We start from the raw sequence: 19,973 nt of genomic DNA on the forward strand, positions 1-19,973 counted from the left end.
TTTTTTTAAATCTAATATTTAACAATATTCAGCAATTTACTGCCTCTTTTTATCTTTGTCCTGTATTTAAGTCTCTAAATCGTCCCCCAGAAAACAGAGTAAACGGTTCTGCAGCTGTGCTTCAGCAGTAAAGAAAAGTTTACGCGTGGTGCCGAGAGATGAAAAGTAAATGAACGAGTAGGAAAAAAAAACCAAAAACCAGTTTATTCAATTATTCAGTAAAACCAATAAATTAGATTATTTATTAAAGCAGAGAGATATGATGTACAGATATAAAATGACAAATCACGGAGTCACGGAGTCTCTGCTCAGTTACCTTGTTCTAATAATCTCCTGAGTGGCTAAGCGGATGATCTCATTGAAGTCAAACTGGAGATATTTTCGCCAGTAACGCCGGTCTCGGCCGTACGTCTGCGCCGGATAACACGGACTTCCTGAGAATCGAGTGTAAAAAATAAATAAATAAATAAATAAATAAATAAATATATAAATATAAAAATTATATATATAAATTTTATATATGTTTTTTTTTTAATTACTACAAAGGAATGAGTTACAACAGATTTGAGCTTTTTATTTGAATTAAGTGACGTCAAATGTCTTCGGAATAAATCTAGGGAGGGAAAATGTAATTTCAGACAAATGATGACGTGATGTCTAGAAGGTGGAAATTGAGGAAAATGAGGAAACGCACCAATCCCATGGAAAATCCTTGCCACGGCGCGGCCTGAGAACTTTTCATCACTCCGACTGGCCAGGAAACCTCTCACATCAGCGCAGATCTGCTCCTCCCAGTCCTTCATCTGACACAGTGACCAGATAGTTCTGCTTTATGCTACATGTTCAAACTTGTTCTGATAAAACCATGGTCATAAACATGTTAAACACACCTTCGACTTGCTGAACGTGTCGTCCTGCTCCTCCTCATACTTGGTCATGTCCAGGTCTCGCCTCTTTTCAAAATAATCAGCCAAAAGCTGCTTCAGCCTCAGGCTCCGGGCTTCATCCAGCTCATCCATGCAGAAGCTACAGTTCCGATATGCAACGCTGCGCGCACACAGTATATTACTTAAGAATAAAAATCAAACAGGTTAAAGGAATAGTCCACCGTACTTCCATAATGAAATATGCTCTTATCTGAATTGAGACGAGCTGCTCCGTACCTCTCTGAGCTTTGTGCGACCTCCCAGTCAGTCAGACGCAGTCAGATGCGCTGTCACTCCTGTTAGCAATGTAGCTAGGCTCAGTATGGCCAATGGTATTTTTTGGGGCTGTAGTTAGATGCGACCAAACTCTTCCGCGTTTTTCCTGTTTACATAGGTTTATATGACCAGTGACATGAAACAAGTTCAGTTACACAAATTGAAACGTAGCGATTTTCTATGCTATGGAAAGTGCGCACTATAATGACAGGCGTACTAACACCTTCTGCGCGCTTCGACAGCACATTGATATCTGAGCTCCGTATCAATGCGCTGCCGAAGCGCGCAGAAGGTGTTAGTACGCCTGTCATTATAGTGCGGACTTTCCATAGCATAGAAAATCGCTACGTTTCAATTTGTGCAACTGAAATTGTTTCATGTCACTGGTCATATAAACCTATGTAAACAGGAAAAACGCAGAAGAGTTTGGTCGCATCTAACTACAGCCCCAAAAAATACCATTGGCCATGCTGAGCCTAGCTACATTGCTAACAGGAGTGACAGCGCGTCTGACTGCGTCTGACTGACTGGGAGGTCGCGCAAAGCTCGGAGAGGTACGGAGCAGCTCGTCTCAATTCAGATAAGAGCATATTTCATTATGGAAGTACGGTGGACTGTTCCTTTAAACACCAGTGTAAAGTCAAAATAATATGTAGGTACAAATAAATACATAAATAAATAAGGGAACAGAAACGAGCATTTCGAGATCTTGCCGTTCTAAGGTTCTAGTCCAGGGGTTTTCAAAGTGTGGGAGAGTCAGCCCCCCCTCAGAGAGCAAATAAACAGCAGCGCCCCCCCCCCCCCCCCCTTACAATTTGTATTGTTGCTATACTTAATGTTCCACTCGTATTTAAAAAAAATGGTTGTACACATTTTTATTTTTTTATTTTAAACATATGAGCTTTTTTAAAACCTCTTTTTACACATTTTAAACATCTGTGCTTTTTTAAAACCTTTTTTTTTTTTTTTTTTTACACACTTTAAACATCTGTGCTTTTTTAAAACATCTCATAGCATCGTTAGCTAGCACCTCTTGGGAGACAACACACTGTGGCAGTGGAGCATCTTCAGATCCAGTCCATGAAAATCCAAACTTTAAATAATCGTGGTCATACTTCCTTCTTTTTTTGCTTGGCCCAGACTCTGTCTCCTCACTCACTGTAGCTTTAGGTACTAAATATCGATCCATTTTGTCTCTGGCAAAGGCTAGCTGAAGTTCACTAAGTGTCCGCAATAGTAACTTATTCTGGTTTATTTTTTCCTCACATTGCGCCCCCCCCCGAAGCACTCTGGCGCCCCCTAGGGGAGGCGCGCCCCACACTTTGAAAAATCCTGTTCTAGTCAACAAGTTTGGTGGGGGGGGGGGGGGGGGGGGTAGATATTCACACAACAGTGCTGTCGAAACTCTCGATTCTGATTGGTCAAAATATATCATTTTCTCCAACAGCAGCTCTGACAGTAATGCCACCTGGAACTCAATGCACTCTTGTACATTCCCTATATATGCCATCGTTTCCATAGTAACCTACACAAGTACTTGAAAGTCAGACGATCCACTAAGCATAACGATCCAAGTATAATAATCAGTTAATTAAAACTGATCTTTTTAAAATGATACTATCAATGTCAAATGTCCATTTCATCGGATAAAAGTACATATCAGATGTTACAATTAAAAAAAAAAAAAAGACAGATACTTTGACTAAAATCACGCTAATTTGCGCTAGCTGTTAGAAAGCAGGTCGTCTGGTCACCGTACCCTATAGATCTGGAACGGTAAGAGATAGAGAATGACGCTTAGTGAGGAAAAGTTGCGCCCTGCTGCCCTGAACGAAATATTTTTTAAAAAATAATTGAAAAAAAATCATGAAAATTGACAGCTCTAAGTGATTGAAAAAAATCCCGTTTTGGTGATCCGGATCAGCACCAAACGTCATAGCAACGTAATTCAGCCCAGAGGCATTCTTCATGGGAGATTTCATGACGGTTGAAAACCGAGAGAGAAAGAGCCTCTTAAAAACTTTTGGAGAACAATAATAATAATAATAATAATAATAATAAGGAAAGATCCTGAGCGAGAGTAACAATCTGTGCCAGCACTGCTAGTGCAAATTAATAATTGCAATATTTACAATTCTGAAAAATACCACAAAATCTTTTAAAAAAAAAATTATATAGCTAAATTGTACTTAAATATTAACTCTTAAAAACTATCCTTGAAACGTTCAGTATTTCTCTTAGGTCTTATACATGTTCTATTTCTAAGACACTCAGATGATTCTTTATACATAGTAAGGCAGCTGGGCCATAGAAGGTTCACGCTGCACGCTACACGTTCACGTGAAGAACCGGACCCTGGGCCATTAAACTTCATGCTTGGATGTTCACGTGTTGCGTCTGTTCTACTTTGATCGAGTAACCAACAATATGGACTCTTCGGATGACGACGATTGCCTCATTCTGCTTTTACTGAGACAGAGGAAGAGAAAAAGGAACAGAATTTGGAGCCGAGAACACTTCCTTCTGAGAGAAACCCGTGGTGAATTTCACCGAACATTCTATAATCTGCTTGACAATCCCGATGAAGAACTATTTTTCAATTATACCATTCAATTATATTTTTTCTGAAGTTTTCCCCTGAAAGCATAGAGTTATCTCCCTAGACCCGTTCTGATTTGCTGGCGCGGCGGTGACCGCATGCATTGACTGGAATTTCCATCTTCACGCCTAGAAAAAAGTGTGCATGTTCATTTCTCGCTTCACGCGTGAAGTGTGCAGCGTGCAACGTGAACGCCGTTCTATGGCCCAGAGCAAGTCATGCTACGTTTGTCCACTTTTCTTTACACGCGTGTAGCGTGTAGCGTGCAGCATGCAGCGTGAACCTTTTATGGCCCAGCTGCCTAAGGAAGCTATATAAAGGATGGTCTCTATTTTTAAATTTTTTTTTTAAAGATATTTTTGGGGGCTTTTTGCACCTTTATTGGATAGGACAGTGTAGAGACAGGAAATGAGCGGGAGAGAGAGACAGGGAGGGATCGGGAAATGACCTCGGGCCGGAATCGAATCCCCGGATTTATCCACGACGCCCCCCTCTATTTTTAATTTTATTAAAAAGATGGCGCTCACACTTCTCCAAAAGCTCCAAGATGTTAAAACTAGCTGATATATGATGTCTCTTACAGCATCTTTTTAAAAAGCATTGGACTATTTAACACGAATGAATCTTTCTGTAAAGAGATGTTTATTTATTACTGATAGAAGGAGTCTCCAGTGTCAGCACTCGAAACAGTTGTTCAGCACACCTTGAATATTATATTAAAGCGAGACGGCCTTTCGATTTCAAAAAAATCGGTGAAATTTAGTTCACTCTGAAATTTGGTCAATGTTTATTTCTGTAATATTTCACAAAACTGTCATTCTGTGGCTGGGAAGTTATTTAATTTGATGGGATTAAAGCAAATAATGTGCATGAAATCGCTCGCTTCGTGCAGTCAAGCAGACAAAGGAAGTCCGTGTGCGCATGCGCAGGTTTACTTTGAGCGTGCACTGACAGTTCCATCATTCTGTCGCTAAACGAACAGCTGATCACACCGAGGTGCTCGCTGACTGCTGATATTTATTAGTCTGGTCCTGCGTTTCCTTTCCTCTGTATATAACATAACGTCTTTTCTTCTTGCTTTCCGTTACTGTAGTCGGTTTTTTCACATTTCATTCGCACACTCGCATCCTCCATTTTTCTCTCCTGTTTCAAATTTGTATCCCACAATGCCTTGCGTGAACGGGGAAAGCTCACCACGTCATGCATGACGTAGTATCTTGAATTGGGTCATGGTGAAGCAGGAAAAAATAGCGGAGAATTTAGGGCCATGTGGCCTTAAATTCATTAATTGTTCTATTTTAAAAAAAAATAAAATTGAAAGTCTGTGATTCAAATTCAGTCGCTTTCAGTCCACTAAAAAATAACTGGGTGTCAGGGAACATTCTTTTTATGACCTACACTTGAAAAATCTGAAAGGCGGTCTACCTTTAATCCTTATGTTATCTGGATTCCACCAAATATACAGTATATGAGAACTTTTGCACCGACAAACTGTTTAAAAGTATAAAGAACACTTTGAAGCAAGTTGCTCATACAGTAAGTACAGAGAAACTAGCAAGAAGGCCATGAAGTATGGTTCAACATCTTATCACTGAAATGCCAGATAATATCAAGGTCTCGTACCTGAAACAAGATAAACTTCAAAGCTGAAATGATCGACAACGAAGAAAAAGTGAGTGAGTGAGTGTGTGTACATCTGTGTGACCTGCGGAAGGCTTTGAAGGAGGCTTTGAGCTGATAGAGCTGCGTCCTCTCCTGCGTCTGAACCCTGTCGTACAGAAACGCGCACACCTCGTCCAGTTCTTCAGCCGTCAGGTCTCCATAGGAGCGGAAATAGAAGGACAGAGCAGAGAACTCTACGTGGATACCGCTCCGTCCCGAGCCTCCAAAAGAACCCAGACACACCGCATCAATCACAACAAACTGGCAACAAGAAAGCACTTAAAATGCAGATTATACTGCAAAAAAAAAAAAATCCTAATTTCATTTTCAAATGCAGACTAATGTATAGTTTGTATCATGAGAACACATTTCTGAGGAAAAAACCAAACAAAAAAAAAAAAAAACATCGAACGGTTTAAAGGTCCCATGGCATGAAATTTTCACTTTCTGAGGTTTTTTTAACGTTAAAATGAGTTCCTCTGACCTTCTTAAGTCACCCCAGTGGCTAGAAATTTCATAATGTGTAAACCAAACTACGCCCAACATTTGAGAATGGCGCGTCAAAACGGCGCGTTGATAAGCTTTACTACGTCAGCAAGGGAGATGATCCCCACGCCCCCCCCCCCCCCCCCCCCCCGGATTCCCACCCACTGTATGGATTGCCCCGCCCAGTTGTAGTGAGGAGACCATAGAGGACACGACAACATGGCATCACCTAAGCGAGCGAAACATGGAAATTGCGCTGTACATGGATGTGACAACACAGAAAGGAGTCTGTTTTTACTGCCGACGGGAGAGCCCCTGAAGACGCAGTGGCTTAATTTTATTTACTTCAATAATACGCCGTCGAGTCTACCTAAGACGGTGTATGTTTGTCAGAAGCATTTTCCTGAGGAATGTTTCCACAACTTGGGACAGTACAGGGCAGGTTTTGCACATCAACTGTCACTGAAGCCTGGGTCCGTACCAAGCATCCCTGCCGCATCAGCCACAAACACCGAACAAGTAAGTGTATAACTGTTAAGTCGTTTTGCCGTGTTTTAAAATCGGTGCGTTAGCCTAGCAATGGCTACATTAGCTGTGCAGCTAACCGCTTCCTGCAGTTAGCCAGGTAATCTGCGCTACAAAACTAAAGAGCATGCAGCATGCTCTGTTAAACTGAGTTTAGTCTGGAAATTGACTGTAACTTATGAGCTTATGTTTGACTATCGCTCCGCAATGCATGTCTTCTGTTGGATAAGCGCTATGTTGCTGTAGTTGCTGCTTCTATCCTCTTTGGTTATGGAGTGCGTGTTCAAGCCTAGGGTATTATACGTTCGTAAACTACCACTCCGAACACTCTCACTCTCTGTGTCACGTTGAGTTTACGAAAGGAGTCTGAGGGAGAACGGGGTTTTGTCTTAGCAGCGTGGCTACAGGCGCTGATAGCAGCGAGTATGTGCGCGCGCAGCTTGGTCAAGCCCCTCCCCCCATGGCCCGCCCCCATCCTCTACCCTTCCCCACCTCCTGCTTCTCATTAGCAAAACGACGCACTGGGAAAAGCGCTGAAATGGGGCTTTCTCCCAGGAGGCTATATCTACGTGCCGAGGGTTCATTTCGAGAAAGGCTGCGGATATAACATCCGGAAACCTCCACGAGCCCGTTTAAAGCATCAACAAACCACCATGCCATGGGTCCTTTAAGAAAAGCATTTAAACAACGTGCATTCGCGTTCATTCAACGTGAAATTCCTCCAAAAATTGTAAGAGGAGTTGATTTCAGAAGGCGAGTACCCTTCCCGGGATGAACGGACGGTCGGACATCACCACGACGTAATCCCCCTTCGGGCCTGTCGGCCAGCGGGGGATATTAATTGTGAGGGAAGTTGATTTCAGAAAGCAAGCACACCTTATTGAAATTGCCAAAGTACAAGTTTGTTAATAATCAAGGGCATAACTCTGGTAAAAATTTGCCCAAATTTAATGAAATTTCGATGTGCGTATAACTGTCATATAACAAAGCCTTTTGCCAAGTTTGGTGAAATTCCTCCACAAATTGTCAGAGGAGTTGATTTCAGAAGAACGTACACCCTCATGAAATTGGCAAAGTACAAGTTACAGTGCCTTGCAAAAGTATTCATACCCCTTGAACTTTTTCACATTTTTCCACCTTACAACCACGAACTTAAAAGTTTTTTATTGAGATTTTATGTGATAGACCAACACAGAGTAGCACATAATTGTGAAGTGAAACGAAAATGATAAATGGTCTTCAACATTTTAAACAAATAAAAATCTGAAAAATGTGGTGTGCATTAGTATTCAGCCCCCCTGCGTCAATACTTTGTAGAGCCACCTTTTGCTGCAATTACAGCTGCAAGTCTTTTGCGGTATGTCTCTACCAGCTTTGCACATCTAGACACTGAAATTTTTGCCCATTCTTCTTTGCAAAATAGCTCAAGCTCAGACAGATTGGATGGAGAGCGTCTGTGAACAGCAATTTTCAAGTCTTGCCACAGATGCTCAGTGGGATTTAGGTCTGGACTTTGACTGGGCCATTCTAACACATGAATATTCTTTGATCTAAACCATTCCATTGTAGCTCTGCTACAACATTTCAGGAGAAAGCTAAAAACCTGTAACTGTTGCTAACGCCGAGCAAAAACATGGCTGAATCCTGAATGACTCCTATTTGTATAAATAGGGGACTATATAGGCGGCAAAATGTAGTTTATTTTTTTTCCTGCCATGGAAGTGCACTTGTGTACCGAGGAGGAAGCCATTTGCATTACAGCCGTGAATGAGGATTCAAAATGGCGGCTCAGCTCGGTTTTCCCTTTCGGGCGCTCTCGTTTTCTGTTAGAATTTGGTAAAGAAAAAAATATATATATATTATTTACCAGCTTAAGGTCAGTCTGTATGGTGAAATACCATGACTTCAGTCAGTACTTTCAAGACCTTGGTCACGGTATTTCACGACACGGACCTCCCAGCTGATAAATAAATATAAATAATTATATATATATATATATATAAAAATAGCGGAGTCATAATTGTGTTTTCAGGTGAGTGTGTGATGATTTAGACACATATTTTGTACAATATAAAACACAAAAGTTTCCAATTTGCTAAATATATTAAATCATACAGCTTCAGAACAAAACTAAGAGAAGAACAATTTATCCAGTGTAAAGAAATATGTATGTACCATACGTACCACTCCACTGTAGCTGTCTCAGTCCCCTCTTGACCAGCGGGAGCTGCCAGCCCATAGTGTCTGCCAACTCCACCACGTCAAACTCCACAGAGTCACAGTCCTCCACCTTTTTGCCGGCCAGACGCTTCCTCGCCAGAACCACAGCCACAGGAGCGCACCTGACACAGCGTGGAGAGTGGGACCATGTTGCATGTTAACATTCACACCACTGAGCTGTGAAGTTCTCGATTGTGATCAATCAATCAATCAATCAATCAAACAATCAAATCAATCATTCATTCATTTGACCTACAGAAGCTGCAGAAGTTCCAGTTGCAAGGCAAACAAATGTTTCCAGGCAAAACAAACCTCGCCTGGCAGCACTTATTTTATACCTATATATGTTGATCATGGTAATACTTTTCAATCATCAGCTGTCAGGTTATAGTTCTATTAAAATCCATGACCTTGAATGACTGAAATGTCAAACTCAAGGTCAAAGGTCATGGTGCCAAATGAAAGTCCAAATGGCACTTCCTATAAGCTGATAATGGTAAGGCCAAACAAAATAATATGCGTTTCCTGGGTTTTCAAAATAGGGTAGGTAGGTAGGTAAAAAAAATTTATTCATCCCAAAAGTTTACGACAAATGTTCTAGGGTAGGTCGGAAAAAGTGAGACGTTTCCTTTGAAAACTTTTTTTTTTTGCAAAATACTCGTTCAAAACTAAACCTAGTCATCAGATATCGTTGATGATATAAGGATGCACTTGTATATAAATTGTTCTAATAATGATGGCATACTTTCATTTTCCAGGTAAAATGGGAATATTTTGGCAGATGATCTATTTGGTGGTGGTCCAGTACCTAGATCTATCCCTTCAGTTCTGAACATTTCCAAAATATATTTTTATATACTAGTGGGGACTTTCATACTTAAAGCTGATGTCTTGTGTGTTTATCAAAATTGGGTGCATGCCTCGGTGGTGTAGTGGTTAGCGCTTTCGCCTCACAGCAAGAAGGTCCGGGTTCGAGCCCCGTGGCCGGCGAGGGCCTTTCTGTGCAGAGTTTGCATGTTCTCCCCGTGTCCGCATGGGTTTCCTCCGGGTGCTCCGGTTTCCCCCACAGTCCAAAGACATGCAGGTTAGGTTAACTGGTGACTCTAAATTGAGCGTAGGTGTGAATGTGAGTGTGAATGGTTGTCTGTGTCTATGTGTCAGCCCTGTGATGACCTGGCGACTTGTCCAGGGTGTACCCCGCCTTTCGCCCGTAGTCAGCTGGGATAGGCTCCAGCTTGCCTGCGACCCTGTAGAACAGGATAAAGCGGCTAGAGATAATGAGAGAGAGAGAGGGTGCATGCCTAACATCTCGGCCTTAATGACATTATATTTGCTTCATGTTTTTTTCTTATTCTGTCTATGAATGCAATGTTCACTTACTGTATGTTGTTCTAATGAATACAGCTGCTCTGTGCCATTTTCTTTTCAAGTAAAGAAACTAAATTTCCTATATTTAAGTTTCCTATTCTGTGTTTGTAAATTGTGCTGCAAAATAAATGCAAATGCTTTCATTTTTCAGCCCTGTTAGTCCATGGTTCATACTATTTGCTCTAAGGTTTAAATCAGGAGGAAATCAAGGAATGTATCATTTCACTGATACAAACTCCTCCAATTTCATATTTATCATCAATTCAGATATCTTAAGTTGAGTATAGAATAGCATTGGAAGTGTTGAATACCTGATTTATACCCTGAGCAAACAGTTCCTTGTGATGTATGCATTATTTCAAATCACTATCTAGCCATATCCACACTAAATTATTTTCCCCAATGAGACCTCTGCCCTCTCCCCCAACAAAGCAGCGCTGCCAGGCCTGGCTAGCCCCGCGCCTCGGGACGAAGAGCCACGGTGCTCCGCTTTAGTTTCGTTTCTATCACCCGAACCAGCCCGACTTTGGACGCTCGTAACTCGCACAGGGGAGGTCCCAGCCTCCCCAAACTTGCCAGCCAGCGACCTCTGCCCTGTCCCCAATGAACCAGCGCTGCCAGGGCCGGCTAGCCCCGCGCCTCGGGACACAACTGGGCGTGTTGGTTGTCAATTTACTCCTGACGGGCCTCGTGTCTTTCGGCAAATACCGAGCGGCTTATGAGACACGCCCTAGCGGTTCTCGTTTGACTCGCCAGGTGGCTGCCAAGCAGGTAGGGTCGGGCGCGAGAAATAGCTTGTTTATCGTGGTCATAAACAGTTGAAGGGTCGCAGTGTTTTTACAGGGTCAGTCAGATAACTGGAAACACACATTTTGTTTGGCCTAAATATCTGTCTACCATCAACTGTTTTCAAGTTCAAGTCAACTTTATTGTCAATAATGCCATATGTGCAGGACATACAGAGAATTGAAATTGCGTTTCCCTCTTGTCCACAGTGCAAACAGTAATAAACATGAAATATAAAATATAGGTACAAGATATAAACCAGGGGTCGGCAACCTATGGCACGCGTGCCACTGCTGGCACGCGTGCCACTGCTGGCACGCGGCAGCATAATCACTGGCACGCACAACACTGGACCAGTATCAGCAAAAAAAAAAAAAATCTGAGTGACAGCACAATCTTCCAACCGCATTCGCTCCACAGCGCTCTCCACCCAGCTCCCGCCCACTTTCCCAGAGACCCATGTGTAAAATTAGCCTAGCGTGCATCAAAATCAAAAAGTTACCTGATAGCGTTACAAGTGCAGAGATGAAAGAGCCTCCGGCTAAAAAAACTAAAGCTAGGGCATTTCAGCCCTCCTGGATGGAAGAATATGGTTTTGTTTTCGTCAAAGATCGTGCTGTATGTACCTTGTGCTGTGAAAACGTTGTGTGCCGAACTTCCAGCGTTAAGCGGCATTTCGAGACAAACCATGAGAAGACATATAAAGACCCTGCATCCTCACATGCTGGACGTCTGCACCAGAGAAGTTCAGCTGTCTCAAGAACATTGCGTTGGCCCTCTTGTCAGTGTTCGGCTCAACATACCTGTGTGAGCAGGTATTTCCGCACATGAAAAGCGTGCTCAGCCCCACCCGCAGCCGTTTGACGACGGACCATTCTGAGGCATGTTTACAATTAAAAGTGACAAACTGCGAACCCCAGATAAAAAAGCTCAGCCAAGAAAAGCAAGGACAGGGATCACACTGACTGGTAGGCAAGATATATTAATTGAGGCATAGCCTATGATTCATTTTAGCCTCAGCCCACACTGATTAGTTAAATACGTTGCTGTTTGCTTATATAAAATGTTGTGGCCGTTTCGTTTGTGATGCATTTTTATGCGTCACTGGCCTTTGTTAAAATGATTTATGAGAGGTTTCTTTAATTGTTGATTCATAAGATGTTTATAAGATGTGTTTATAAGAAGATTAATACAGTAAGATTCTATGTATAATGACACACACGGGTGCATGAGGGTCCTGCTCAGCATCACAGAGGAGAAAACAGAGACAGAGAAGTTGAAACATTCAGAGAAAAAAAAATACAAAATACAAATCCAACTATCAGTTCCATTTTGGGTTATACAAATCATCTGGTTATCATTAGGGCTGTAACGATACACCCAACTCACGATTCGATTCGTATCGCGATTTTTGACCCACGATTTGATACACCCACGATTTTTTTTAAATGTATTTTTAAAGTAGTAACTTTGACTTATTAACATTTACTTACTTACATTAACTATTTAATAACAAATAATTCAGACCACTGCAGAGAATGAGTAATATGTATGCAAAAATGAACAAATGTATATCCAAAGATTGTTTTATTTCTCAAAATAATACTGTTGAGCCAGAAGCTCTGTTTTTTTCGGTTCTGAAAAAGTCATTTTTCCAAATCGTGTAAATCCGTTAAGATTTTTTTTTTTGGGGGGGTGGCTCTCTCACTGTCTCACTCTCATAGGGCCAATGATTTTCTGTGATCGCGGAAAACAGATGGAAATTACGGAATTTTTATGGTGAAACATTGCTCGCGTGTCAAAATGTAACTGGCGCAGAAGGCTTCCGCCCAAGCAGACATGCCTTCAGTGTTGCCAGATATTGCTAACGTTTTCCACCCCAAAATATGTTCAAAACCAGCCAAAAAGCACCTAAACCCGCCCAATCTGGCAACACTGCATGCCTTTCCGGTCAAGTGATTGTGATTGGCTTGTGGCACACCTAGCCAGCCAATGAGCTGCTTGTTTACAGATTCGCTCCCCGCGTCGCAACCAGAATGGCGACCGCTTAAAAGAAATGAATGCTCTGCCAGTGGCGAGTGTGGACGTTGCGTGACTCGCAGAAGATTGTCGCAGGTCGGCGAAAAAACGACTTACTAATAGATATAAAAAATAAAAGTAATTTAAGTAAGTTTAAAATGTAATTTAAATAAAAAGTAAAGTATTCATAAATTGAAGTTTGGAAGCGCCTCTGTTTTTGGGCTGAGGAGAAGTTTGAAAGGGTGGACCGCGATTCTGCCTTCTTGTATCGCGACACGGATCATGGCTCTGCGTATTGCGATTTCGATATGCACATCGTTACAGCCCTAGTTATCATAGTCTTTGGTAGATGTATTTTTTTTTGCTGTTAACTGTTTTTTTTTTTTTACCTTGATTTTGGAGCAGATTATAGGCCTACAAGCAAAATGTGAAATTGTGTCTGAGCACAACAATCTATTTACCTGTAAGGAATACTCATATGCATGCCTATGTATAATAAAATTCCAAATTTGTTGGAAATTTTCCTGTAGTTTGTGTCATTTTCCTGTAGTTTGTGTCATTTTACCATTATTGTTGATAGTGGCACACTCATTGACGAGAAAATTTGAAAAATGGCACTCGATGTCTCAAAGGTTGCCGACCCCTGATATAAACTATAAAAAGGAAAAAAGGGGTGGGGGAAAAAAACCGGGGGGGGGGGGGGGGGTGTTACACACAAGCTAAGCTGTCTGACATTATAGTAATTATCAGTCTAAATATAAATGGCAGTATGAGCAGAATTTTCAGTGTAAGTATAAATATGGCAGATATGACAGTATAGCAGTGAAGTCTATCAAAGATTAAAGGTCCCATGGCATGAAATTTTCACTTTCTGAGGTTTTTTAACGTTAAAATGAGTTCCTCTGACCTTCTTAAGTCACCCCAGTGGCTAGAAATTTCATAATGTGTAAACCAAACTATGCCCACCCTTTGTCAACATTTGAGAATGGTGCGTCAAAATGGCGCGTTGATAAACTCTTCCCTTTACTACGTCAGCAAGGGAGATGATCCCCACGCCCCCCCTCTGGATTCCCACCCACCGTATGGATTGCCCGCCCAGCTCAAAAGTTGCCACCAAACATGGAAGTTGCGCTGTACATGGATGTGACAACACAGAAAGGAGTCTGTTTTTACTGCCGACGGGAGAGACCCTGAAGACGCAGTGGCTTAATTTTATTTACTTCAATAATACGCCGTCGAGTCTACCTAAGACGGTGTATGTTTGTCGGAAGCATTTTCCTGAGGAATGTTTCCACAACTTGGGACAGTACAGGGCAGGTTTTGCACATCAACTGTCACTGAAGCCTGGGTCCGTACCAAGCATCCCTGCCGCATCAGCCACAAACACCGAACAAGTAAGTGTATAACTGTTAAGTCGTTTTGCCGTGTTTTAAAATCGGTGCGTTAGCCTTGCAATGGCTACATTAGCTGTGCAGCTAACCGCTTCCTGCAGTTAGCCAGGTACTCTGCGCTACAAAACCAAAAAGCATGCAGCACGCTCTGTTATAATAGCCAATCAAAACAGTTTTTACAAAGACACCCACATTCTTTTTTTTAAGTCACTCGTTCATTTTATTTGTTTGTTCAGTAAAAACCCAAACATTTGTTGAATTTATTTTATTTCCTCGCGTCGCACCTTAATGACGTCAGCGCGCGGTATTTTTACCTTCGCGGTTTGTTCCTTCTCTCTCGCCATAGTAAGACACCCACATCCGCTTGTTCTGACCCACTGGAGGTAGCGTCACAGTGCTGTTAGCCAATCAGAGATAACACGTTTACATGTCATGAATATTAATGATAAGAGCTGAAATCCTGTCGTTCTCCCGCCACCCGCTCCTCCACCAAACTAGAACAGCCTGAAACAGGAGAACCACAGCATTTTTTTCACCAAAACCGGCTCACAGGGCATTCATTCATACTACAGACCACCGCACAATTAATGAAAAAACGATGCCATGGGACCTTTAAAGATGTATAAAGTGTAAACAGGGTTGTAAAAACAGTTTTTATATAGTGCAATTAACTAAAAAAAAAGGCAGTATGAGCAGAATTTTCAGTGCAAGTATAAATATGGCAGATATGTAAAAAGTGTAAACAGTTTCTATATAGTGCAATTAACTTAAAAAAAAAAAAAAAAAAGACCTGTGTAGACAGTATTGTAAACAGTTTTTACATAGTGCAATTGAATTTTGTTACAGTTCGTTAAAGTGGCTGGTGACATTTGGTTTGTGTATTAAGGGAAGGGGGTGCTGGCCTGGGAGGGAGTTCAGCATCCTGACGGCTTGCTGGATGAAGCTGTCTCTCAGTCTGCTGGTTCTCACCCGGAGGCTTCTCATTCTCCTCCCAGAAAGCAGGAGGCTGAAGAAGTGGTGGTTGGGATGGGTGGAGTCGCCCGCAATGCTGAGTGCTCTGCGGGCCAGGCGTGTTGTAAATATCCTGAAGGGAGGGTAGGGGGACACCGATGATCTTCTCAGCTGCTCTCACTATGCACTGCAGGGTCTTCCGGCAGGATGTAGTACAGCCGCCGTACCACACAGTGATGCAGCTGGTCAGGATGCTCTCGATGATAGTTCTGCGGTAGAAGGTCTGCATGATAGGGGCTGGTGCGCTAGCTCTTTTCAGTCTGCGGAGGAAGTAGAGGCGCTGCTGAGCTTTCCTGGCCAGCGATGCGGTGTTGCTGCTCCAGGAGAGATCCTCGGTGAGGTACACACCCAGGAACTTGGTGCTGCTCACTCTCTCCACAGCGGTTTTTCAAGATGGCGGCACGTGTGGACACAGTGGCCCCTCTCTGTCCTGACAATGTGGTGTTTACATGTTTGTCTTCGTCGGTGTGCTCAAGTGATGGTATGTTTTCGTCGCGATTGTCCGTCCCGAGGCGCACATACAGCCGTGGGACTCTTTGACATTGGCAACACTTTTTTTTTTTCTGTGAGTTAAACCCGGCACACGCTAAGGAGCTACATGACCTCGGCCTACTCCGGCGGCCCGCTTTGACATCGACCCCCACTACTGCTGCACACCCGCAGAGGAAGCGCAAGCGGGGAAAGCGCGGGGATATCCGGGCCAGGCTAATGGCTAATCCACACAAGCCGGCTATACCGTCCATCGTACTCGCCAATGTACGCTCCTTGGATAACAAACTGGATTATATTCACCTTTTGAGAGCGACCCAGCAGGCTGTGAGAGAGTGCTGTGCTTGTGTGTTCATGGAAACATGGCTCAACGACAGCATACCGGACTCCGCCATCCAGCTCGACCGGCTAACATGCTATCGAGCAGACAGAGCCCTCATTGAAGGAGGTAAGACCCACGGCGGCAGGGTCTGTGTTTACATCAAGGATGCTTGGTGTCAGGACACTGTGGTAGTTTGCAGACACTGTTCACCCCTTGAGGAGTTTATGATCATCAAATGCCGTCCCTTCTATCTACCGAGGGAGTTTTCTGCCATCCTGCTTGTTGCAATTTACATTCCTCCCAGCTGCAACAACGACGATAGGGACAAGGCACTGAGTGAACTGTACTGCGCCATCAGCGACCAACAGACAGCCAATCCAGAGGGACTTCTCATCGTAGCTGTGGATTTCAACCACATAAGTCCCAAAACAGTGTTTCCTCAGTTACATCAACACATTGACTTTGCAACATGGGGAAACGACACACTGGACCAGGTTTACACAACACTGAGAAGAGCATACAAGGCCTCACCCCTCCCCCATCTTGGTGCTTCAGACCACATCACTGTTATGCTAATGCCAGCATACAGGCCGAAGGTCAAAGTCACCAGACCGGTCCAGAAGCAGGTACAGGTGTGGCCAGAGGGTGCTTCCTCAGCACTTCAGGACTGCTTTAACATCACAGACTGGGACATGTTTAAGCAGGCAGCCACTTACAACCACCAGATCAACATCCAGGAGTATTCAGACACTGTTACAGCCTACATTAGTAAATGCACTGATGATGTCACAGACATTAAGACCATCACAGTATGGGCCAACCAGAAACCATGGCTGACGGGGGAAGTCTATCGGTTAATGAAAGCCCGGAACACTGCTTTCAGAGCAGGTGATGAGGCTGGTCTGAGATCAGCAAGAGCCAACTTGTCCCGTGGCATCAGACTAGCAAAGAAGCAGTACAGTAGCAGGATAGCCCATCATTTCACTGACAGCAGAGACACAAGGAGCCTGTGGTAGGGGATACAGACCATCACGGACTATAAACCTCAACCACAGACCTGTGACAAGGACATCACTCTGCTGAACAGTCTACACAACTTCTTTGGACGGTTTGAAGCCAACAACAGCATGCCTGCACAGAAGACACCACCCCTTCCGGATGACCAGGTGCTGTCCCTGTCTCCAGCCAGCGTGAGGAGATCCCTCTCCAGGATCAACACCCGCAAAGCTGTAGGACCTGACAACATTCCAGGTCATGTGCTAAAGGACTGTGCAAAGGAGCTCATAGAAGTGCTCACAGACATCTTCAACACCTTCCTGAGCCAAGCTGTTGTTCCCACCTGCTTCAAGAGCACCACCATCATCCCTGTTCCAAAGAAGGCCTCTCCATCCTGCTTCAATGACTACCGCCCTGTGGCACTGACCCCCATCATTATGAAGTGCTTCGAGCGGTTAGTCATGCAGCACATCAAATCCATCCTCCCTCCCTCCATGGACCCATACCAATTTGCATATCGGGCCAATAGGTCCACTGATGATGCAATCTTCACCGCTCTCCACTCAGCAATCACTCACCTGGACACTAAGGACCCTTAAATGCGGATGCTGTTCTTAGACTTTAGTTCAGCATTTAACACAATCAGCCCCCAGCAGCTGATCCAGAAACTGGACTGTCTAGGACTAAACACCTCCCTCTGCAACTGGTTGCTGGACTTCCTGACCGGAAGACCACAGGCAGTCCGGGTTGGCAGCAACACATCCAGCACCATCATACTGAACACAGGGGCCCCCCAAGGATGTGTGCTCAGCCCCCTTCTCTTCACCCTGCTGACCTACGACTGCACACCAACACACAACAGCAACCTCTTCATCAAGTTTGCGGATGACATGACTGTGGTGGGCCTCATTAACAACAATGATGAGTCATGCTACAGGGACAAGGTGAGCCAACTGGCCGCGTGGTGCAGAGACAACGATCTCTCGCTTAATGTGGAGAAGATGAAGGAGATGGTTGTCGATTTCCGGAGAGCCTCCACCCAGCATCCTCCACTGACCATCAATGGTGCCCTCTGAAAATCCATGACCTTGAGTTTGACCTTTCAAGGTCAAAGATCATGGTGCCAAATGAAAGGCCATATGGGAGTTCCTATATGCTCATAATAGTAAAATCTGTCAAACCGTTTGAGTTATAATGGAAAATGTTATTTTGACCGAAAGGTTGACCTTTCCAATGACCTTGACCCGATTACCCCCAAAATTTAATCAGGTAATCTACGGACCATTGCCCACCTACCCTGAAAATCTGAAGCCAATTGGTACAACCGTCTAGATGCTAGATTGTTAACAGACAGACACGCATACAAACAAACAAGGTCAAAGGTCATTGTGCCAAATGAAAGCCCATATATGACTTCCTATATGTTGATGATAGAGGGGTGTTTCTCTCTAACCGTCTGAGTTATAATGGAAAATATGCAAATTTTAGCAATGACCTTGACCCCCTCCTTGACATTTGACCCCCAACCGCTAAGAACACTATGAGAGATACCCTATCATGTCGCATATCAGTGGAAGCAGAATTGAAAGATTAACATTTTGGAACTGGTTTGAAGTAAATATGATGAATATGAAGGAAGATATCGCGAAAAAACAATTTTGACCTTTTTGGTGACCTTGACCGGATGACCCTCAAAATGTTGGGGGTTCTATTTGAGCCAATGCCCATCTATCCTGAAAGTTTCATGAAGATTGGTTCAGCTGTTTTCCCATAATGTTACAAAAAAAAAAAAAAACACCGAAAACAATACGTCGCTGTGGACTCCGTCCCGGGTGAGGTAATCATTGGTTTATATTAATGTGCTAGTTCTAATTGGTTTTTCTTTTTTAATAGTAACAACTAAATACAGGATATACCAAGGCACCACACACACCTATTGATGATTTCATAGCCAATCAACATATATTTTTTTGGACAGTAGGAAGAAAACCAGAGAACAGTACACAGACAGTAACCCGAGCTCAGGATTGAACTGGAGACCCTGTGAGGAAGTCACGCCATCATACAAGCACTAGTTCTTGAATACTGTAACTCTTTTCTTGCTATTTTCCAAATACAATATCTCAGAATGTTACTGTTAATGGGTCGGCACAGTGGTGTAAGTGGTTAGCATGGTCGCCTCACAGCAAGAAGGTTCCGGGTTTGAACCCGGCGGCCGGCGAGGGCCTTTCTGTGTGGAGTTTGCATGTTCTCCCCGTGTCTGCGTGGGTTTCCTCTGGGTGCTCCGGTTTCCCCCACAGTCCAAAGACATGTGGTTAGATTAATATGGAATGGCCTTGGGCTGAGGTGCCCTTGAGCGAGGCACCTAACTCCCAACTAGGGCTGCGTACCTAAACGCAACATCAGGTACAGGTACTGGTACAGAGGTTTAGGTACAGGTCCGGACCTGTACCTGAACAATTTGACAAATTCTTCTGAACTTCTTCAATAATGACAGAAACATTAATAAACTGTTGACAACTTGTCAGTATCTTTATTCAAAGAAAACCGAACATAACTAGGTTTCCTACCTCACTTCTCAGTCACCCTATAGTTAACTTGGGACAAAAAGCCATAAGTTGTCTCACAGCGAGAAGTGACCACACTAGAGTACTACAGACTCCGCGCAGTCCGCGGCCTTTAACTTACACGGCAAAATTACACAAAGCAACAAAGGCTGCCAATGCCAGCAAAGGAAAAATGGCTGACCTGCTTTTGAGTCTTTTTGGCCAATCAGAACGCTGGATCAGCCAAGCTCTCGCAATGTCTCGTGAGACTGTGGCGAGAGGATCTCAAATCAAAGATGGCTCTAATTTCAAGTTTCAGCGCGGCATTTTACGTCTTTTCCAGTGCTAAAT

The 19,973-nt window shown here is 43.4% G+C and overlaps 1 protein-coding gene across 4 annotated transcripts in view; it reads right to left on the minus strand.

The window, feature by feature from the left end:
- recql4 (RecQ helicase-like 4) overlaps nt 1-19,973 on the minus strand; it is a 106,830-nt gene that overhangs the window by 19,045 nt on the left and 67,812 nt on the right. For 3 of the 4 annotated variants that reach the window (XM_060942605.1, XM_060942604.1, XM_060942607.1), the window contains 5 exons: nt 8,659-8,816; nt 5,507-5,684; nt 891-1,047; nt 695-803; nt 317-434 (listed from right to left, as the gene is read on the minus strand). In XM_060942605.1, coding sequence (XP_060798588.1) covers nt 317-434; nt 695-803; nt 891-1,047; nt 5,507-5,684; nt 8,659-8,816 — 720 coding nt within the window. Of the gene's footprint in view, nt 1-186; nt 435-694; nt 804-890; nt 1,048-5,506; nt 5,685-8,658; nt 8,817-19,973 lie in introns of those variants that run through there. The other variant, XM_060942606.1, reaches the window with a different exon arrangement.

This window comes from Neoarius graeffei, chromosome 16, assembly GCF_027579695.1.
Source record: "Neoarius graeffei isolate fNeoGra1 chromosome 16, fNeoGra1.pri, whole genome shotgun sequence".
In the NCBI taxonomy this organism is placed as follows: domain Eukaryota; kingdom Metazoa; phylum Chordata; class Actinopteri; order Siluriformes; family Ariidae; genus Neoarius; species Neoarius graeffei.